Source organism: Protopterus annectens, chromosome 13.part0 (assembly GCF_019279795.1).
Source record: "Protopterus annectens isolate FY-2018-M chromosome 13.part0, PAN1.0, whole genome shotgun sequence".
Taxonomy (NCBI): Eukaryota; Metazoa; Chordata; order Ceratodontiformes; family Protopteridae; genus Protopterus; species Protopterus annectens.
This window is the reverse complement of record NC_056747.1, coordinates 381,121,829-381,145,931: the sequence shown is the minus strand read 5'-3', so window position 1 is coordinate 381,145,931 and position 24,103 is coordinate 381,121,829. Positions and strand designations below refer to the sequence as shown.

The window sequence follows — 24,103 nt, the reverse complement described above, 5'->3', positions numbered from 1 at the left end:
AACATTCTCTAAGGCACATAAAATAAGAGGGACAGCTGCAGGTTGTGGAATATCCAATGGCAACAGAGCACAACACAAACACTGGGGAATAGGAACTTAATTCTTATCGCACTGAAAAACCTTTTTTTCATTTTAGATAAAGTTTCAGAAGAAGAAAGGTTTTCTGGAGAGAAATATGAAGCATCACTTTCCTCAGAATCAGAATCTTAAGGTTGAAAAGCAAACCATGAAGCACAGCATTTACCCCACATCCCTGCTCTTCTGACTAAAAATTTGAATCGGAAAGAAGAAGGTCTTTTCTAACAAGGATGTATGTAAAGAAAAAGCAGAAATGAATTCCCTAGCAAATCTTCTCTGACCACTGAAAAATAAACAGAAGCAAAGTTTTTTTTATTTTTGTTTTCTTTTCATGGGAAGCTCCCTGGAAAAGAACCAACCCAAAGCAGGTACACTATCCCATGTCTCAGGCTCTATTTATCAGCATTTTGATAGACAATCACACTTGGCTGCCTCCTCTGAGACAAACAAGAATGGTTCTCCTTTGCTCATGTTGAGCAACCCTCAGTCATAGAGGACGTGTCTGTTTCCTGGTCCTTTAGAGGCTATAGATGCTATATCAGTGTGACCTGAGAAAAATATTGAGCAGTCATTTTTTTTTTTTTTTAATACCAGAAAAACATCTTTTTGTCATCCTTATCTTTGATGCAGTGGATAGACAAAAGTATAAGATGGAGATCCGATAGTTAATTAAACCTGGCGGCAGTGGAGTCACCCATTTGCATCTGAGGCAAAACTGGATTTGTCCCGACAGACTCTCCAACATCTTGTTTCTTCTTGCAGACAAGGGAAGGAAAAAACAAGGAGAAAAGTAAGTACTTCACATGTCCAGTCTTGAAGGAAGCCTCAAAGATCAGTAGTCTTATTTGTGCTCCTGGCAGTCAGATAGTGTGGAAAGTACATTCAAGCACTGAAAAGCTGGCCAAACTGGTCATATCCTTGATGGATATAACCCAAAAAGCTTGGGCTACTGCATCAACATGTTCAACATCAAGGGATTCTAAAACTAGTCATATCCTTAATGGATATAACTCAAATAGCTTGGGCTAGTGGACCAAAATGTTCACCATAAAGGAATTCTGAAAACTGGTCATATCATTGATGGATATAACCCAAATAGCTTGGGCTACTGCATCAAAATGTTGATCATCAATGGATTCTGAAAACTGGTCATATTCTTCATGGATATAACCCAAGTAGTGGGGGCTACTACATCAAAATGTTAAACATCAAGGTATTCTGAAAACCTGGAACACAGAAGACTGCTGAAATATGCAGGCTGAAATGTAAAGCTTTCTCTCCAATTGTGACTCCCCCATTGTACAGCTGGAAAGATTTCATTCTTACTCGCTTGTTTAGGGGCATCAGTGTAGAACTCTCCTGATTTGTACATGTTCTGGTTGAAAATTGTCTTGCAATGCTAACAAAACTCTGTGCATTGCTTTCAGTTCTTGTAAACTAATGTAAGATGTTTCTTATGCTGAAAGCACTGCCCTTGTACTGATGAGTTATCACTGGCTTCCCAGACATAATCCAAAGAGTCTGTTGCTAAAAACATTAACTACTGAAGAAAAAATGAGCATCATTTCAGTGGATAAGTTTGCTGAATTCACTAAAGGAATCTAATTAGGAATCATCACAGCCAGTGGATCCTTTACTTCATTTCACAGATTTCGGAGGTATCAATGAAATGTTCTCAAATGAAGTCTTATAAAGTACAAGCAAGTAAAATGTCATGTACCCCAGAGCTATCAGGAGTTCTCGATGTGGCCTCTTATTGCTGGACAGTTCGTCAAGACTGAATTCTTACATGCTTGTTTTGTTACGAAACAAGCCTTATTAGAACCAAATTTATAACTGTAGCTAGACTATTTGTTGATATTGCGGGAGTCAAAAAAGACTTTTTTGCAATTTACTGTTATTTCAATAAGCTGAAAGAATTTAAAAAAGTATGCTCTGTGTGTGATGAATCAAGAGTTTTTTTGTTTTACTACCATATAATAATTGCCTAACCTAAGCAGAACAGCTGAAAATTAAAATTGTATTGTGCTATTATGAACGTTAGATGCTTCTTGCTAGCATTTCTTATTGGACTATGGAGACAAGCATCTTCCACGCCCAATAATGTCATATAAGAATTCTGCCCCAGACAAGTACAGTTTTTCAGTCACCAACACAAAAAATATAGTATTTACAAATGTGTGGAAATTTGATACAGCTTGCCCTTTTTTGAAACTTGAAAAAAAGCCTTGAGTCGACACCTCTGGTTAAAAGTAACCCTTTGTGATGCTTTCTTTGACAGAAGTTGGCTAATTAGTTTGTAAAACTTATTAGCTGACAGGGTGGGATTTGTGAAACAAGCTGTATTTGTAATGACATTGCCTATGTTTAGGAACTGTTTGCAGATCCCACCAGTCTTATAATTTGCCAAGCAGATAGATGATTCTGATATGTGTCTCATAGATGTATAAAAGAAGGGGTAAAGATGGAAGAAAAATTAATTCTTAAGTTATTTGGTTATGCCCTCCCTTTCCCATTGAGCTAAGATTATTAATGGACTGCTTCCTTTTATACTACTACTGTTGAGAAATTCTAAGAAGCCCCTTTCCTATGAAATGGTTTCCTGGCTAAAAGTAAAACTCCTCTGGTTTAACATCTTCAAGGGAATATTTGGTTTTGCCTGCTTTTTAGCATTCATAATAGATATCTGCTGTTAACCAAATAAAACATCTTGTGCAACAGCAGCAGTATTCTGTAATATGCCTCTGATATTTTAATAAAAAAATTTAGCTCTCAGTCAAGGCTTCTCAAATAAACCCAATGATGCGGACAAGACCTTGATGTAGCAGAAGGATATTTCAGAGTATGAATTCCTACATTATCTAATCTCGTAACTGATTTATGTATTATTTCAGTATATTACTATCAGGAATTGACTACAGTTTTCCTGAATCTGCTTCAAAATAGAACTGGAGTCAATGCATGTTAAACTGAGAGCCTTAACAGCTTTCTTAGTGGCAGCATACTGTACACCAGGGTGACTGATAACTAGCTTTTAATATACAGTGGACATAAAAAGTGCACACAACCCTGTTAAAATGCCAGGTTTTTGTGATATAAAAAATGAGACCACAATAAATAATTTCAAAACTTTTCCCATCTTTAATGTGACCTATAACCTGTACAATTCAAATAAAAAAAAACAAACAAATCTGTTAGGGGAAGAAATATAAAAAATAAAAAAACATACAATAAGCTGGTTGCAAAAGTGTGCACAACCTTAAACTAATACTTTGTTGAAGCACCTTTTGATTTAATAACAACATTCAGTCTTCTTGGGTAGGAGTCTATCAGCATGGTACATCTTGACTTGGCAATATTTGCCCACTCTTCCTTCCAAAAGCATGCCAAATCTGTCAGATTGTGAGGGCATCTCTTGTGCACAGCCCTCTTCAGGTCACCCCACAGATTTTCTATTGGATTTAGGTCTGGGCTCTGGCTGGGCCATTCCAAATCTTTAATTTTCTTCTGGTGAAGCCATTCTTTTGTTGATTTGGATGTATACTTGGGGTCACTGTTGTGTTGAAAGGTGAAATTCCTCTTCATCTTAAGCTTTCTAGGTCCAATAATGTCATGAAGGTTTTGGGCCAAAGGTGACTGGTATATGGAATGGTTCATAATTCCCTCCACCTTGACTAAAGCCCCAGTTCCAGCTGAAGAAAAGCAATCCCAAACCATGCTTCACCATGGGGATGGTGTTCTTTTGGTGATGCAAAGTGTTGTTTTTGCGCCAAACGTACCTTTTGGAATTGTGGCCAAAATGTTCAACCTTGGTCTCATCAGACCATAACACATTTTCCCACATGCTTTTGGGAGACTTGATGTATTTTGCAAATTTCAGCTGGGCCTGGATGTTCTTCTGTGTATGAAAAGGCTTCTGTCTTGCAACTCTGCCCCACAGTCAGACATATGGAGAATATGGGAGATTGTTGTCACATGTAGTACACAACCAGCACTTGCCAGAAATTCCTGCAGCTCCTTCAGTGTTGCTGTAGGTCTCTTGGCAGCCTCCCTGACCAGTTTTTATCTTGTCTTTTCATCAATTTTGGAGGGGCGTCCAGTTCTTTTCAACGTCAATGTTGTCCCATATTTTCTCCACTTTTTGATGACTTCTTCACTGTGTTCCATGGTATAGCCAATGCTGTGGATATTTTTTTTTTACCCTTCTCCTGACTGATACCGTTCAGCAATGAGATCCCTTTGATGCTTTATAAGCTCTCTGTGAACCATAGCTTTTGCTGTAGCAGGCAACTGAGTAAATATCAGGAAAATCCTACTAGGACAGCTGAACTTTATTTGGGGTTAATCAGAGTTTCTTTAGTTGACCGCAAGTGTATTCCCAAGAAGACAGAGTGTTGTAATTAAATCAAAAGGTGCTTCAACAAAGTATTAGTTTAAGGGTGTGCACACTTATGCAACCAGCTTATTGTAGTTTTTTTATTTTTTATATTTTTCCCCTATCCAATTTGTTTTTCAATTGAATTGTACAAGTTATAGGTCACATTAAAGGTGGGAAAAGTTTTGAAATGATTTATTGTGGTCTCATTTTTTTATATCACAAAAACCTGGCATTTTAACATGGGTGACATTTTTTATACCCACTGTATCTTTAAAAGTGTCTTGATTAATAGTGCTCAAACGCTACTTCTTCTGACATTACTGTATTCCTCCGTTATTCTATTCCTAAAAAGCAACTGCATAATCTAGAACATACCTACAGCAAAGTTGACACATATGCAGCAAACATACCTCTCAACTATACCGAATTCCTCTGTATTTTCCATTTTGAGGGATGAAATAATAGGGTGCCATGAATTTCTGAGTGGCCCCTTCAAATCCTGATTTTGTTTCTGTTTTTTTTTTTTTTTTGTTTGTTTTGCCTTTTTTTGGTTTTATTTGCATTTTTAAATACGACTGATATCATCCTGCAACGTCATCAATGCGGTTGGAGTCTCACAGGAAAGTCTGAAAATTTACAACAGTCATTTACGGCAGTTAATCAAAGCAGACATTGCATCTTGTATCTGTTAGATGTGGCAGATGTCATGTCAGGAGGAGGACAGCTTCTAACAACCCTAATCCGCTCAGGACAGTATCTGAAATCACAAAAACAGGTCTGAATCTGATTACTGCAGAGTAATTCAAAGTTGCCTTTTCATAATAATAACCACTAAAACAGCAAGCGCTAGCAAATAACTGGTAATAATATCATTCCACAGCAGCAAACTGACAGTAACAACAGTGATGATTTTAAACCAAAAAGTTTTCATTTTGACAGGTGTGTCCCCTCCTACTTTACTATATCAGGGGTCAGCTTTACATCCCCTTCCCAGCATATGTATAAACGCGAACACACTAACACAACAGCTTCCCAAGCCTCCCTCCTGTCAGTAGGGACTTTCGAACCAACTGCTGGGAGGAAAAAGAAAAACTGCAGTCAAAAATGCCCATCCCTTCTCCGCCATAAAATGATATACTATTCAATGACTGCAATTAGAATCTCTCGTTCATGGGGAAAAATTCTCCTGGAGCAACCCGAATGTAAAACACAGTAAACCCTCTTAGGAGGGGAACTGTGATGTATAAACATGGTTCGACTGGACTTGGCTTCAGATTTGATTCTGTGCATTCTTGTGGGTGTTTAATGGGCTTCAGTTATTATATTTTCTTGTAATGTTTAATGACATGCTAATGGATATGTGGAACATATTTAGGAAGAACACTGTCCTATATAAAATATCTTTACAACAATAGTTGAAGTATAATTCTCTGCTGGCATTTAGTTCGACCTCTGAGGTGTAACACTGTGTCACAGAGGCTGCATGTGGGTTTTTAAACTGAACCCATGCATTCCGTTCTTATATTGCTTTTGTTTTTTCAAGTTAAGACTAGGGCTCTCTCTCTGTGTGTGTGTGTGTGTGTGTGTGTGTGTGTGTGTGTGTATATATATATATATATATATATATATATATATATATATATATATATATATATATATATATATGAACCAAGTTACTTGGCTGCATGTGGTTTTACAGTTAGTTTCCATTTTCATTCTGCAGTCAGTTTATATACTTTAGCTGTTTCTGTACAAACTGGAATTATTAGTTTTCTGTGTTTTATCTGCAATATGTCTACTGATTATAGCTGAGGTATAACTAAACTATCATTAGAATGTTATTGGTAAGTAATTCTGCTACCTAGTGTTTACTGTACACCCTGAAAGACATTGATATTAGGTTTGTTTCACTGAGGTTGTCTAACTCCTTTACTACAATTTCTTCCTTATCTATTTTCCTTTAGTGTTTGTACATCGCGACTACACAGTGGGTCCAGTTTGTTTCCCTCCCCATACTTGAAAGCATGGACACTCCAAAAAATTATAAACTTCAGAAAACTTTTGGACTACTAGTTGGTCACAGCCACAGCCTCTCTGCTTCTATTCCAGGTGCTTACAACAGCTATTTTCAACTCCACTCCACTGAATTTTGTCTTGAAATTCTTTCAGTAGCACTAGCTATTGCTTTGTTATGCAAACTAGTATTTGTAGCGCCTTTTGGTTGTTAAGCAAACTAGTATATATTTGCCTTTTGGCTGAGCTCTGCATCGATACTGACAAGCTGGACTGTATCCCCGCATGACTTCCAAGTTATCGTTGCCTTTTTTCTCTCTTCCCCTACCATAGTGTTTAAATTAGGCTACATGTAAACTTATTTTAACTCCCCCCTTCCCATACTGTTACACTCCTTCCTTGTTAAAAGTCTATCTATAACTTCCTTAGCTGTACCAGTCACATACTCGTAGACACTTGTTGAAACTTTAGCCTTGTACTTTCATAGCAAGCTATTAGTTCCCATTACTGTCTTATTTCTACTACCTCCTTCTGTTCTTGTAGGCCCCCAATCCATCCATACAACTCAAATTGGCCTACTTGTCCACATCTTTTTCCTTTCACAGAACTATACTATAGAAAAGTCCCATTGCCACATTACTGATTGATTGTTTTTTTGTTTAAATGCTCCTTACCTGCCATTCTTGGTGTGGCCCCACTCCGTTTGCCCTCGCTAACACTTGGGCTCACTCTGCTCTCCTACCCTGCCCCCATTTCCCACCCACCCCCACTACCTCTACATTTATTCTATCCATAGCTCCTCCCACTCTGCCACAACATCCAATCACATACACAACTTCTCAACCCCTCCCATAACCCCTCCTAATCTCAACTAAACCTACTCACACTATGTATCAGACTTCAATACACTCTTTTAACCTAATAATAATCACTCTACTTTCAATTATTTCCTATCTTACATACCTTCCTACCACCTCTTATACTTTTCTTTCACAATATACATCACACTTCTACACTTTACCTTCACACTATACATCAAACTTCAAACACACTACCTATCCATCTTTCTCTTCTATAGCCCATGAGCTCTACTCTTCAAACACTACCCTATTTAATTTCAGAGTAATTTTCATCCTACCCCATCATCTTATCCCTCACCCACTCCAACACCCATCCAAATACACCATTCATCATCACCTGCACTCACCCTCTTTAAAAAACTATATTAGACTCATACTAGACAGGCTCTCACCGCCTCTCTCCAGAGACATCCACCCCAACCCTGGTCCTACCAATGTCACACCCAACTCTCATCTCCATCTACCACATTACCCCTCCCCCCAAGAATTTGTGTTTTATTGCAATCAATGCCCAAAGCCTTAGAAATAAATTTCCCATCCTCCATGCTTAGCTGTCCCATAACCAAACCAACACTTCAGTTGTATTTCCAATGGCCAATAAAGGACTCCCGACCACAAAAGATATTTTACATATAATTTATACCATACACTTTCCCATAACTAACCTGATATTGTTGCCATCACAGAGACCTGGCTTAATTCTAATATAAAAATAACAAAACTCTCCCACCAGCGTACCAAATGCTACACCCTGACAGACCCAACAAAAAAGTTGGTGGAGTAGCTATACTCTGCTCCTCTTCCTACACTGTTACTCCCTATACCAATCCCATTTCTAAATTTGCCAGTTCTGAACTCTGTATTGCCCTCCTTAAACTCAACACACACAAATACATATGCACTGCTGCCCTCTATATTCTTCCAGGCAACAACATCCCTATACTTGAAGACATACTCTCCTGGTTTTCAACTAACATCAAAAACAAAACAGTTATTTTAGGTGACGTAAAAAAAACAGGCCATGATAACCTCTGAATCCCCCCCTCCCTAAATATCAACCACTACAACTACACCCAATTAATAAACTCTCCTACCAGGCCAAACAAAGGTGGAACCACTGGTACCATCACTGACTGGATCTTAGTGTCTCATCCTAACCTTATATCAGATATCGGCATCTTTCCTGACTCTCTCAGCGACCACCTGCATGCATTTGCTGACTGTCACTCCTCTCTCCCTCAAAAGCTACACCACAATTTACAATCTCAGAACCTCACCAATTTCAACCCACAAATATTCATAGACTGCCTAAAAGTAACAGACTGGTCACCCTTAAAAACCTTGCCTCTCAACAATGCTACTGATTACTTTAATAAAATCTTCCTGAAACTTAACAACCTTGCTCCACTAAAAGCTAAAACAGTTAAAACTTCATCCTCCCCTTGGTTAACCAAAGAAACTAAACAAATCATGCACCTAAGGGACAAAAAGTGGAAACTTTACCATACAAATAAATTACCCATGTCCTAAAAGAAGTCAAACAACTTCATAACACAGCAAAAAAGCTAATAATCAGGGATCGAAACTCATACTACAATAAACCTGGATCAGAAAACTTATCCAACCCAAGAAAATTCTGGAACTCTAGCTCCTCCATTCTTCACCCAGACAATAAGGATAATCCATCCCCTAACCTAGACCTTACTGATCTAGAAAATGCCTCTAACTTCAATACCTTCTTCACAAAATCCATAGCTAAACTCACCACCAGCTTCTCTCATTTCTCTCAACCTTCTCCCCCAACCAGCCCCTCTACATCGCCACACAATATGACTACCCCTACTCCTACTTTTAGCTTCCTTCCTGTCTCTAGCTCCTCCTCCAACTCAAATCATGCACCCCTGCCTCAGATAACCCACCCACAACTTTCCTCAAATTGTCTGCAGACAGCATTGCCCATCCCATCTCTATCTTAACAGATCCATACTAGAATCTTACGTCCCCTCACTATGGAGACAAGCCTTTATCATTCCACTCCATAAAGGAGGCAAAAACACTGATACTTCTAATTTGCGGCCCACAGCCATCCTATCCCCACTATCAAAAATCATGGAGAAATGTATTTAATCCCAAATGATGTCCTGTATGACCCAAAACGACCTATTAATCCCTACACAACATGGTTTCTGTCCCGGGCATAGTACCACCACTGCCCTCATCTCCTTTTTAGACTCCATAAACCTTGCCCTCCTCTCCTTTTTAGACTCCATAAACCTTGCTCGCAACTCTGCCAAAATAGTTTCTGCTCTGTTCTTTGACCTCTCCAAAGCCTTTGATACAGTTTCTCACCCCTTACTATTATCTCAACTCTCCTCTCAACCTCTCGCCCCCTACCATCACCTGGTTCACCAGCTATCTCTCTGAAAGACAGCAAGCTGTCAAATTGAAAAACTGACTCTCCCCCTTTCTACACACCCCTACTGGAGTTCCCCACTGTTCCATCCTAGGCCCCCTCCTCTAACATATTCATTAATAACTTCCATCAGTCTCTCTCCGATGCCATACTAATTAATATGATGACGATTCGACCATTATTTGTACAGCAGAAACCCCTTCCGACCTACTTTTCAAAACTCAGTTAGCCTTCTCTAATACCAAATCATGGATGCATAGTAATCACCTTGCCTTAAATGCCAATAAAACAAAGTTAATGATCTTTTCCCCATCCAAAAACACCAATATAGACAAAAACTCTTTTACAGTGACTGTTCAGAATAACAGCCCCATAGAAAAAGTATTACATACCAAACAGCTCAGTGTCATAATTGATGAAAATCTACAATTTGACATCCATATCCAAACTAATCAAAAAAACACCAAATACTAGGTCTCCTGTATAGACACAATCATTACCTTACCCCCTCCACCAGACACACCCTTACCCTCTACCTTTTTCTCTCTTATGTACAGTGCCCTCCTATTCACTAATCCTCAGCTAAACTTACAGGTCAAGTTGGAAGCCTGTTACAATAAAATCTCCAAATGTGCCACCAATTCCAGGAACTCATCACGTCACTGTCTCTCTCTCTCTCCACTCCCTGAAATGGCTTGAACTTCCTAACTACCTCAAACTCCTTAGACATACTGCTGCTCACAAGCTCATATTCAAACCTTCTAGTTGTCCTTCTATGTCCACCTCTTTAACCCCCTACATTCCCAACTGCTTTCTAAGATCAGAAAACCATAATCTTCTAAACATATATAAGCCTCGCCGACCCCCTGGCAACCTACTATTATCCTGCTCCCTAGCTAAACTCTGAAATTCTCTCCCTACCACCCTTCGAAATACTTGGAGCCACTCAAACTTCAAAACTCTTTTCCAATCTCACCTTCTTTCATAGTGGGAATGTTCCAGCACCCCTACCACAAACTCTAACACCATCTCCCATGCACTATACACCTCAAACTTTTATCACTGTGCTCTCTTACCCTTTGCCTCTACTTCCTGTCCTACCCTATACCTCATAAACTTCCCCCCAACCCACTCCTTTTCTCCACTATATACCACCTTTTACTTCTCCCACCTCACCTTCTTCTCTCTGTCCTCTCCTCATATTTCTAACTTCCAAAAAATAAATTTTTTTTTTTTTATCTGTACATAAATGTTTTACTTGGTTTACAATCAAAATGTTGAAATTCACACGGTCAACGTTCATAACGTCGAAAGTCATTACACCAAATGTTCAAAATACCGAAAAAAAATGTCTAAATTTAAATGGTCGAAAAACACCCTGCAAACTAACACTAGTGTTTTTGCAGGGTGCACCCACCTTCACCCCCCGCTACTTATATATTACAACCTCATCATGAAGAACGCTTTTCACCTTGAGTCTTAAAATTCCACGTCACACACTGTTCCACTTGGAATAATTTGATACACATTTGTTGTTAAGAATAATTTAGTAAATCTCCTTGATAAATAATGTTGACTAACATTAGAGCATATTCATCCATAAAAAACTCTCCAGTTGTGGAGAAACAGCTAATAACCTTGTTTGAGCTTTCAGATGAAGTCATTACTTAAGTGTCCTGCATTCTCCAGTTCATTCCACACGTGGATTGGTAGAGATTTACACTTTGGAGACATAAGGTTGGGGGTTATGGTACCACTAAGTGTACATCTGACTGTAGTACAATGGAGTGCATTGGTAAAACCTGAAATCCGAAAAAAGACAACTCTGTAGTGAATGGAGTGCCATAACTACATTCTGATACTGGAAAAGGCAAACTGGTCAAGCAAGTGGTTGTCTAGGGCCAGATCCGGTCGTAACAGCACTTAGGGTGTGGGAATGTGGGTGTACAATTGTCACCCCCCCCCCACATTAAGATGAGGTCTTGCACTAGAAACTAGCAATGGAAATAAAACCTGTATTGTTTCTGCCTGATGTCCTTGCCTCCCTACTAATCCTAAATTTGTCTTATATTTTTGTTCTGTCCCTCCTATGTTTTTTTATTAGTAGGTAAATCATGGAAGATTCCAGGCAGTCAAAACTACCAAAATTAACAGCTTCTTTTATTAAGATCATCCTTCTCTACTGTACAGATTTTCACAGAATGTCCAGATTTTTGACTCTTATATTTGGTCTGTTTCTCAAAATTGTGGTTTTCTGGCAAATCATTGAGGACTGAAGTCAGGAAATAATGGCACACATTTTAGTTTCAGACTTCATATCCTTCAGAGAGTTCATGTTGATGCATAACCTGTTATTCCATAGACTTTCTAAGTTTCTAAGAGCAATATTTAAAAAGTGTCCCTATTTGTACGCCATAGGCCTTTGTCGTCCCCCCCCCCCCATTATTTCTGCCTTTGTCCAGATTTCTGGCTCTAACAGGTTGAGAGGTATGATCGAGATCTGATTGATCAGATAAACTTTGGCATAGTTTAGGGGATATTCCATTTGTTAAAAAGGAGTCCTGGTGCATTGTGCAATGTGTGCATCACTGCACATTCATATGGATGCAGAATATAGCAAACTGGAAGAGTTGCTCACCACAACCATAAAATTACAGGTCCCTGTCTATTTAGAAGCATTCTTATGCAGATGCTTTAGCATGTAAAGTAGTGATGCTGATGTGTGTTTATTAAGAATTCAGTAGCATGGGCCACATTGGTATGCATGTGTTTCCTATCTCTCCCCATGCTGTACAGTATTCTTTGCATGGAAGTCTGTGGTTCTGCATTGCTGCTTTCCTAGTGTACTTTGTTACTGTATTAATGAGAATGTGTAAATTAGTATAGCAGTTAATTTTATTTTTATAACAGAAAATTGCATTTTAACTTTATACATGTTCAAAGTTTTATATAAATTCAAATATAAATAAAACACTATTATTCTACTTCTTATCAGATCAAAATTATCCGACATACCTTGCCTTATCTCATCAGTGAGTTAATACATATGTAAATAAAAATACACCAAAAACTGTATATATAAACTACAAATACATGTATCCCTTTTGCCTTAATTTCTTAATACAAACTGACCTCTGCTACCTCATTCTTTCTTCCAACTCCTTATACTTCTCCCTGTATATATCTTTTCAGCACGTCTGTACCATATGACCTTGCTTATTTACCTTTTCCTCTTCTCTTGTGCCCTTTGAGAAAAGGCAATGTTCTCTCTCGTTCACCTTCTTCCTTATTCCCACTATCTCTACATCTTTCTTTTCAAACATTTTTCTCCCAATATGCTTTCATCTACCTTTCCTGAACTACTGACCCCCCTTCTAATTACTACTTTATAACTATAAACACACATATATTTATTTGTATACATGTTATGTGTTTGCACGTATTTATGTATGTATGCATGTATGTATGTATGTGTGTGTGTGTGTGTGTGTGTGTGTGTATATATATATATATATATATATATGCGCATCTTCACATTATTCTGTATTACTTTAAAACAACTACTCAAGTTTTGCTACTAATGACTACCTAGATTTTTGTCAATTAATACTTTGTATTCTAAAGCTGTTCACATTGCCTTACATATGGATATTGCTTGTCTATACCATTTCCAATAAATGTAGAGCTTTTCTCCCACTGTCTCTGCTGAAAATGGGGCTTTGCTCAATAGGCCTATCCCAGTTAACAAATGTAATAAAGTAGAGAAGCACTGTCAGTTTGAATAACGGAGTATCATCACCAATTTGTATCCCCTTTTTATTGTAAGAGGTATTCCCACAGGTCTAATAAAAAATCATCCATATAAAATCAAGGTATCCACAAAATAAAATTATTTTTGGGACCTCTTGGGGACTGAAATAAAGACTTTTCTTAGCAGAATCCTAACAGGTAGTAGGATGAAATCTGCCTAATAAAAAAAGTCTTTCTATTCACTAATTAAGGCAAGGGAAGAGGGCTCTTTTTCTTTTCCTCTACTGAATCTTTGTAAATGTGTTTGAAGATTTGCATCTCATTGTTTCATCCACAGAATGATGCTGATTTTACAAATATACTGACTTAGGTATGTGGTGTTTCAGTGTAGCTTTCTGAAAAAAGGTTATGTTCTCACCATAATGTTCCATCTGTTTTGCCCATTTTCATTCTTCAACAGTTGGGTTCGGATCTGACTTGGCCATTACTATAGCTCGTAGTAACCATAAAGCTCTTGAGCTTCTCCTTATCCGTAACGCACCAACCCCTGACATACCTCAGATCTTGTTTGCTAGATTAGAATAAGTAAGAAATATTACTATAAATTTATGGTTATAGAAAGCCATTATCTGGAGCTCAACGGAAGGACCAGATGTGTTCCTATAAACTCTCATTCTTCCCGAAATCATTTAAGTGATTGGAGGTTGGTTTGAGGGGAGTTGAGGAATTATGAAAATGGACAACACAGATGGAATGTTATGGTGAGTATCTTAACTTCTTTATCTCATGCTGTCAATTTTTATTCACTCCTCAACAGTTGGAACAGTGTCCCCAGCTATCTGAAATCCCAGCTGGACTCTAAGGAAAGATATACCTGAGCATGGTTGAGCCAAAGGCTGCTCTTCCCATCGAGACCAGATCTAGTTTGCAGAGAGTAATAAAGATATGAGGATTAGCCCAAGTTGCAGCTGCACATATATCATCCATGGAGTGCCTAGATAAAAACACTGATGGAGTTGCCATAGATCTAGTTGCATGGGCTCTTAAAGGTTTTTATAATAACATACCCACTTTATTGTAGATAAAAGATATACAGTTGGTAAGCCATCTTGCCAGAGTTACTTTTGTAACAGATTTACCTAATTTGGAATCTGCAAAGGAGACAGTTGATCAGATTTTCTAACTTTTGGTCCTATGGAAGTAGAAATGTTAACTGTCTATGAACATCTAATAAGTACAACATGCATTCTCCTTTGTTTTCAAATTTTGAAAAGAAGGCAAATTAATGGACTGCTTGATGTTGGAGTTTGACATCATCTTAGGAAGAAAAGAATGGTTGGTTCATAATGTTACTCTATCCCTATGAAAAACTAAATGCAGAGGTTTAGACATTGCTTGAAGTTCAGAAATTCTTCCAGCAGACGTAATGGCCACTAAAAAGAGTTTTCCAGGTCAGAAATTTAAGATCGCATTTTGCTGCTGGTTCAAAGGAGAAATGAATTAAGGTCTGCAGTACTGAATTCAAGTTCCTTGGTGGAATCTGGCCTTTATAGGGTGGTCTCAACAGAAGAGCGCCTCTCAAAAAGGCCTTACAAAGCTTAGATGAAGCCAGAGAAGAATTCTCAAATCCACTATGGATGTTAGAGATTGCTGCCAAATGAACTCTAATGGTTGAGTAGCTAGCTACTTCAGTGAAAATTGTTGGCAAAAATTCAAGGACACTTTGTAAAAGGGCAGAAAAAGGGTCAACTTGTTTCTGAAGTGCCCAAAAAACAAACCTCTTCCATTTACTTCTGTAAAGTTTCCTCATAGAAGCTTTATGGCAAGATAAAAGTATATAATGGACAGGGGAAGAGAGCATATATTGTCTAACTATTAAAGGAAGTGGAGAAACCACGCTGCCAGCTTTAGGTATGAGATGTCCGGATGAATCATGCCCACTGGGTGAGACAAAGTCTGGAATCAGATCCAGAATCTGAGGTGAGTAAAGAAGATGAGGTCAAAGAAAGGGGAAGCAAATCTGTCAAGGCCAGTAAGATACGATGAGCATGGCTCTTCAACCTGGCAACTTTCTGGAGAAATTTGGGAGTCAGGGGATAAGCACAGAGGAGACTGGGGGGCCAATTATGGAGCAGAGCATCCCTCAATGATTCCCTCAGTGGGGGGGATCAGGGCAAAGAAGCTGCTGCACTTGTTTACAGGAGAAGCAAAATGATTGCAGCAAGGCTGGTCCCACTGATGGAAAAGTATTTCTGCCACTTTGTTGTCGAGGGACCACTCGTGAGGTGGTAGAATGGACCTGCTCAGCATGCCTGCTATCATGCTGGACTTACCTGGAATGTCTGTTGCTATCAAAAAGTGGTTGGAAGAAATTGCCCACTGCCATACTCTGAGGGCTTCTCAGTACAAGGGGTAAGACCTGGTTCCTCCTTGTTAATTTATGTACCAGACTACCAACACACTGTCCATCTGAATCGCAGCTGTTCCTAAAGGGACAGAGTATTGGAATGCCTGCAACGCTAAGAGCACTGCTCTAATTTCTAGGACACTGATATGCATGTTGGCCTCTTCGGGGAACCAAGTGCCTTTGACTGTTTCCCTAGGAAGTCCCCCCCCCCTCCATCTGGGATGTGTCTGTGGTCAGTACAGTCTTGGGCTGAGGAACAATGAAAGGACAGCCTTGAAGAACATGATCTGATCAAAACCACCAAAGATACCTTTTGCATGCTTGAGTGATTTTTATTTGGATTGACATGTTGATAAAGAATCGACCATTTAGTTGTTAGCATCCACTGAAGAAATCTTAAGTAGAATCTCACTAGAGGAACTAAAGTTATGGCAGCTGACACTGATCCTAGGGTATGTAGAATCAATCATGCTGAAATTGTTGTACTGTGAATTATCTACTTGACCTGGAATCTGACAATCTGCACTCCTGCAAGAGGAAGGGACACTATTACTGATACCGTGTTGAAAATTGTTCCTAAAAATTCCAGTATCTGAGAGGGTTCTAACTGAGATTTGCTGTAATGTATGGTAATTAATGGAAGGGAACAAGTTTGGAGTACCTGATCTCTCACTCTTATGAGTAGATGCCTGGTCAAAGTGGTAATGAGACAGTCATCTTGATAAGGAAACACTTGGAATCCTTGCAATCTCAAGTGTGCTGATACCACTGCCATGCATTTGATGAACACCCTGGTGGCTGTGGTGAGACCAAAGGGTAGAGCTCTGAAATGGTAATGACTGGCTCCCAGCTGGAAGAGTAAGTAACTTCTGGACTTCTGCTTATTTTTGTGTGATAGTATGCATCTTGAAGATCTGTCATACACATCCAGTCATCCTTGCCCAAAAATGGCAAAATGGACCGAACTGTGATCTGAAACTGTGTGTGTGTGTGTGTGTGTGTGTGTGTGTGTGTGTGTGTGTGTGTGTGTGTGTGTGTGTGTGTGTGTGTGTGTGTGTGGAACTGATTTGTTCAAGTTGCTGAGATCCAAAATTGGTCTCCAGTCCCCTGTTTTCGTTGGCACTAAAAAGAATCTTAAGTTCTGGATTCTATCTTGTCTGGTGGGACCTGTTGGATGACTCTTTTCTAGCAGATTTTGTATTTCTAGTGTTGCTGTTTTCCTATGACTGGGTGGAACATCGGGAAACTTGTGTGAGGATGGAGGTGGGAGGGAAAAATTAATTATATAACCTGTGGATATAATATTCTACACCAACAAATCGTTTGTGGTGTCGAGCCAGACTCTCTGGTACAGAGATAAATGACTCCCAATTGCCTCCAGAGAGGACAATCAGGCCTCTATTCAGGAGCTTTGGTAAGGTCTGTCAGAGAAAGACTCTCTGTACCCTTGGTTTTGCAGACCAACTCTGCTGCATGGATGGCATCTTTCATTTGAGTTCTCCCCTCTGCCTCTGGGGAACTATCTCCATGTGGATCTTGAAAAGGACCCAGGGATTTTTTTTTACCATATTTTTCATCCTCCTCATTGGTTCCTAGAGGAGATCCTTTGAGGGGTTGAAAAACATACTCCTACTGCAGAGAGGGCCTTTCTGTCCTGCTTGCAACTGGAGAGTGTGTCCTTCACTTTGGGTCCAAATAAGGAGGTTCCGTCAAAAGCAGCAATCATGAAAGAGGACTTGAAGTGCTCCACAAAGTCACAAAAGTGCATCCAGTCATGCCTTCTAATGGAAATGCCTGAACCCGCTGCTCTTGAGGTACCCTCAGCTGCATGAGAGATGCGCCTTGTGGAGAATTTGAGCTGAATTGAAGGGCTGCCAACTGTGAGGCCACAGAAGCCCGAGTCTCAGTAATACTGGTCCCAGAAAGGGATTTTGACAGCTCCTTAATCAAGTCACTCTGAAGTTTTGTAAAGTGTGCCAGGTAGTTCAGCAACTTGAGGGAAAAAAAATTGCTGAAGCATAGGTACGCTTCGCAAATCTGTCCAAAGCCCTAGATTCCCTGTTAGGGGGATGGACAGTGGAACTGTTTGCTTTTTCTGCAAGTTCCTTCTTAGTGGCCGCTGCCATGACCATAGTATCCCCAAGTACTCCCTTACTCCAAAACTCTCTTCCTGCAGGTGGTGCCAGAATCTGATCCAGTCTCTTGAAGATAGCTTCAACCAAGTCAGGCTCCTTCCATTCCCGCTTAGAGATTAAATCAATGAGCTCATCAGCAGCCAGAGTTACCCGAGTGGTAGACGGGCCAGATCCAAATGCTTCTAGGAATACAGATTCCTCAGGAGTAGGATTGTTGGAGGACCAACCACCCCTCTGATTAAGGATCTCTAGGATGTCTCCGAATGAGATGTCTTCAGGTGGTGATTTTGGGGATCCTTCGCCTTCATCGAAATCAATATCTTCAGTGATAAATTCCTGTGGGGAACCTAAGTGCCTCCTCTTGCATTTCCTCTTCCTAGGGACTTCCTTGGTGGGATGCTCCGCTGAAGTACCAGAAGATATTGTAAAACCCTGCTGGGTGGCCCGGAGACTTTGATCTGGTTGTCCCTGTGGTGTTGAGTGATGTGGCTCAAGACGCAAAGACTTCTGAGATCCAGATCGAAGATCCAAGGATGGAGGGTCTATCCTGCCAGGGCAGAAAACACTCTCTTCACTATCTTGAAGACAGCTCTCTCCAGGGAGAAGGAAGACAATGGATCTGAAAAGCCAGGTTTCTGGCCCATTGTTTCCCTCTGCCCCAAAGGCAGTCTCCCCGATGCGGAAGTCAGAGCTGAGCTGTCCAATGCTGTGGCTCCCAATGGCAGATATGGCTCTGAAAACTTTGAAGTTGACTCCATCTCCTTGGACTTGACAGGGGAGCTTTGGCTCCAAGAGTCATTAAGATCCAAAGTTGTTGGAACAAGTGCACTCAGACAGCTTCGGATCTGAAGACAGAAGTAGCTTTGGATCAGAGCCAGAAGGACCCAGATGGTTTGGATCCGGAGGCTGCAAAACAATCAGTTGGATCACAGGAGCCGCCATAGGCGATGTGGTAGAGGAATTTACTTTCTGACCCAAGGGAGTATGACCCGAGGGAACACCCATCTGTGTCTGCACCAAGAGGAATCTCCTCATCATTCTATTCATGTCTTCTTTGGTCAAAATTCTGGAAGAACAAGATATGGGAAGGGGAGGTGACCTTGAGTGGCATCTCTCCAAGAAGGGGGAAGGTACTCTTGAAGGAGAGTACCTCGTCCAAGGCAAAACTCTTGGATCGGAAGAAGTCGGATCCGATGATGTTTTGGTCAGATCTGTTGATGGTTGGATTACAGACTTCAGATCAAGACTTGAATTTTTTTAGTGGCTCTGAAAATGGAGTTGACGATAAAGATGGCCTAGGAGATTGGGTCAAAGGCTCCTTAATTTTAGATTTGGGAGTCTGAGCCTCAGAAATAGCTTCACCAAAAGAGGAAGTAACCCTTTCAATACCAGTTTGTTCTTCCTGTCTGCAATTGCTCACGGATTGAAATTTTTACAAATATTGCAGGCAACCTGAAGGTGATCCAGGCCCAGGGAGTATATACATACATTTTGGTGTCGTATAAGGGCAATTAGTGCCCATACTTCTGACATTTCTTGAAACTGGAAGGTGCTTTGTCAGACATACTGAAAAAAATAATGATAAACAATAAGCAAAGTTTGTTTTTAATATATATCCAAGTATATAGAGAAGGAGAAAAAATGAGGATACCAGGTATGGTGTAATAAGGAGAAAAGGGGAAATTTAACAGATACCAACTATGGTAAAATAGAACTACACCATGTGCAAATGAAAGGGAGAAAGATAAATATTAAATTTAAGTCGGAATTACTTATCTCAAGAAGTAAACATTCAAGAGCTCAGGATGACCATGTCTATTCACGAAAGCAGCAAATGAGATCTGAAGTATGTTATGGGCTGGAGCATTATGGGTAAGGAAGAAGCTTGACAGCTTTATGGTTACTACAAGCTATAGTAACATCAGAGTCGGATCTGACCCCAACTGTTGAGAAATGAATGAAATTTGACATCATCAGATAAATATTTAACACATTATTTGACAAAAGATTGATATAGTCCAAGAAGGACTTAACCAAAGCATAGGAAAAATTAAATGAATAAATGGAAGGTCTACACCAATGTAACAGAACCTCTACAACCAGTCTCACCACAGAGGGCACCAAAATCAACATACAGAAGACAATACTGCTAAGGTACTGTTTTAACAGTACTGAGGTCAGTGAGGAGAACTTTGGTGCTTTAGGAAATGACTGTGTGTCCTTTGTACGGGGGGTTATTTAATGAACCTTACCTTTCTCAGAAATACTAGGCTTTTCTTTCTTCATTTCTTTGACAGTCTCCTTTGAAGAATCACCTCTTAAGGGATTTTTTTATATTTTTCTCTCTCTATTATCCATTTTTAAAGAGAAGTTAAGAAAACTTTGAATGCAAAAACTTGAGGTGAAAAGCTTGGCAATAGCCAATCACAATCATAAGTGCACACTCGTTTGAAGTTGGACTGAGATCACCAAAAAACAATGAATGCTAAATAAACATGAAGCATTACTCAGCTGAATTACTCCTACACTAATGTGGCATTAAAAGCAATTTAGAAAGTACGAAGAATTGATGATGGCTTTAGCAATGCTGGCTATAAACCTCATGCAACTCTGGAGGTTTAAGGAATACTGGCAGAGGTTAGCTAATACCTTAATATGGAATACATGGCTGCTATAAAACTCTGACCAGGCTGAATACAAGGTAGGTGGAATATATCCTAAATGATCTTCATTAATATAATGCAGAGATGCAAGAATACAAAGGCTGTTTTCTGAATGAAAGCTTAAGCTTGTTTCTGGTAATTAAACAACAAAGAAAAGGGTGTGAATGATTATCTAAGTGCATCAGTACATACCTTCACATTGCCCATCTTGTGACCATTTTCTACATTCTTTAATTACAATGTCTTCCATATGTCTAGCCATCATGTCTTCATCTGTTCCATACAACTGCAATATGAAATCAGAAAGGAAACCTACAAGACACAAACCAACAAAAAGTTCAAGAGGGAAAGCACAGCTTTAACAGGTGCTCATATTCTAGGAAGAGATATTAGACAAGTATAGCAAATAGGGTTTCTACATCCTAGTTAGTCATCTGGTTCCCCTCTCTCCTATGCTGAAAAGCTTATGTTAGGAAAGAACAGTATACAGTAAACTCTCAGTTAACCAGAACTGAAGCAACCAGAAAAAAAAAAAAAAAAAAATCAAAGAAATACAGTACAGTATGAACAATTCATTTTTTCATATGTTGCACTTTCTGTATTCCCCCAGCAGAAATGTACCTTATGTTTTTAGAGTTTTAGAGATTTAAAAAGGAAGATACAAATAAATTCCCTCTCCCCCAACCTGAGATCAAGTCAAACTGCTAAAATGTCAACGCTTGCTCCATACTCAGTTTGCATCAAATTGCACAGTCTTGCTCTGATCTCTGTCTCACACAGTCTCTCCAGCTTTCATACATGCATTCACTCACTCTCTCTCTCTCAGATCTCTCATACACACTCTAGAGTCTCTTCAGCTTTCATAAATCTTTCTTCTTTCACTTCTGCTTTCATACATGCAGTCACTCACTCTCTGTCCAATCTCACTCAACACACACACACCAGTTTTCATATATCTATCCGATCTCTCTCACACAGCTGTATCTGCTTTCATACCCTCTCTCTCTCTCCACTTCATTCAATTCCAAACCACTCAGCATGCCACTGAAAACCATTCCATGTGCCACGCTATCTAGAGGAAATATAAGTTTAAAATATTATTATTCAAGCCAGGCTTTTAATTACTGTATTTCAATATTAAAATCAAATCAATACAGTGTTTTATGATATAGTATATGGTACCGTACTTGTCAGGTCTAGTTTTAAAAGCAACTCTCAAGCAACTAGAAACTACACTTATCTGGCATCCATCAATCCCCATGGGTGCCATTTAACTAAGAGTTTACTGTATAAGTATGCTTAGCATAAAAGTAAGTCCACAGGGAATCCTGACTGCAGCAGGAAATCCTAATATCTGGCTTCATCCACCTTATTTTTTATTCTAGGCCAGAAATCTCACCAGCTTCGCCTCAACTCATATGAAGACAAACACTGGCTGTGTTTCTGTATTCCACTGAGCAAAGGTAAGTGTGTGATGCTCCTATATAAAGTCAGTATTGCTAGTGGCTTTCCTCAGTTCTTTGAGCTCCATAAGGTCCTCTCACAGGGATTTGCGACTGTACCAGGATATATCTTTTCATAATAATAAATTTAATTATACAAAAAATAATGCAAATGTACCATAAGGAAAATATATACGCATCTCTCTCAGGAAGGAGGAGAAGACAGTCTTATTGTTACAGTGACCACTTTTCGAGGATCAAATCTTATGGTAAAGTATAGTTGTGTAAGTAAAAGTACCATAACAGATGATGTTTGAATGATCTCTACTGCAATAGCCTTAGCTATATGGGTTATATCCTACCAAGGATATAAAAGCAGGCCGGTTTGCAAAGTTTCAGGTCACCCCCCCCCCCCCCTCAAACTGTCAGGGATCTCAAGCTGAGCTGACTGGGTGCTAAGCTCTTCAGAGTCTTCCTGCCAACAGACAGGAGGAGGCTGAGCCCTGAAATGACATAAAATGACATTGCTAGGTACAAAAATAAATAAATTAATTAATTAAATATACACATTTGTTCATACCCTGACATAAAAAAACACACTAAAAGCAATGGTGATGGAGGGAAGGACTGACTATGGCATTAGTGACCATTCAAATATCTAATGGTATGGTAAGCTTACTTACACAACTGTACTATGTTCACCATATTGACCACTGCTGCAGTAGCCTTAGCTATATGGGTAGATAACCTTGGCTAACTACATTTGGGAGGCAGAAGAGAAGAGTTCAGGAGCCCCTGGAGAATGATCCTAGCAAAGCCTGACCTAGACCTAGAGAAGGAATTAAGCTTATAGTGTTTTGTAAAAGTATGTACACAGGACTAAGTAGGAGCTTTTAAAATACTTCTAGAATCCCATTCTTTCTAAAAAGCAATAGCCCTACCACAGTGGGCCTTCACCCTGCCTGGAATACACTTGTTATGGTGAGTATAACAAAAGGTAACAGCCTTAGACAACCATTTGGAAATAGTCTGTTTTGACACAGGTTGTCACTGTCCCTTCTTACCTTCACAAGAAATGAACAGCTGATCTGAAAGATTTGGCTCTAAGATAGTACCAGAGTTGTTTGTGGACATCCAAGGTGTGGAGTATCTTTTCTCCCTCATTTTTATGTTCAGGAAAGAAAATGGCGAGATGGATAGCTTGGCTTAAAGTAAACTCAGATACCACTACAGGCATAATAGTAGTATTACGTCTCAAAGAAACCATGGCCTTGTGGAAAATCGAGAAAGGGTTAACTTGCCATAAGAAATTGCAACTCAGTTACTCTTCTTGCAGAGGCCAAAGCAATCAGTAAACTATTTCCATGGTAAGAACCTCAAGTCAGCTAGATTAGCTGGTTTAAACTGAGCAAGTACTAGCATCTCTAGCACAAAATTAAGATCCTAAGGAGGGACCACCAGTTTACATGTAGGACACTAGTGCAAAACTCCTTTCAAAAACATTTTGACATGGCATTGCATTAAGAGAGGACAACTCATGAGCAGATATCCTGAAATGGCTGATTAATGAACAAAAACAGAGGAATAAGAAAGGCCACAGCAGAGTAACTTACACAAATATTGTATAACCAGATAACAACTAACCCTAAATTGGAGCTGGTCATATTGCTGGCACCAACTAGAAAACCATTAATTTACTATTGGCAAGCTTTCATGCTTCCATTAGGAACTGATGCACGACCTCAGTAAACAGGTGCCTAGAAGGAATTAAGACCCTAACATCCAGGCAGTAAACTGAAGTTGATTGATGTTGGGGTACATAAAACACCCTGTTCTTGTGTGACTAGTTCCAGTCTGTGAGGAATCTTGTGGTGACTGTCACCGACCATTTCCAAAAGAAGGGAGAAAGTACAGTTATGTACACTTCATAAATGTAGATGTCAGAGTGTATTCATTGTTGTGAT

The 24,103-nt window shown here is 39.4% G+C and overlaps 1 protein-coding gene across 1 annotated transcript in view; it reads right to left on the bottom strand.

The window, feature by feature from the left end:
* The window catches only part of PCSK4 (proprotein convertase subtilisin/kexin type 4), a 1,808,619-nt gene that overhangs the window by 81,866 nt on the left and 1,702,650 nt on the right, over positions 1–24,103 (bottom strand). Inside the window, exon 16 of the mRNA XM_044054831.1 lies at positions 20,890–21,009. Coding sequence (XP_043910766.1) covers positions 20,890–21,009 — 120 coding nt within the window. The remainder of the gene's footprint in view (positions 1–20,889; positions 21,010–24,103) is intronic.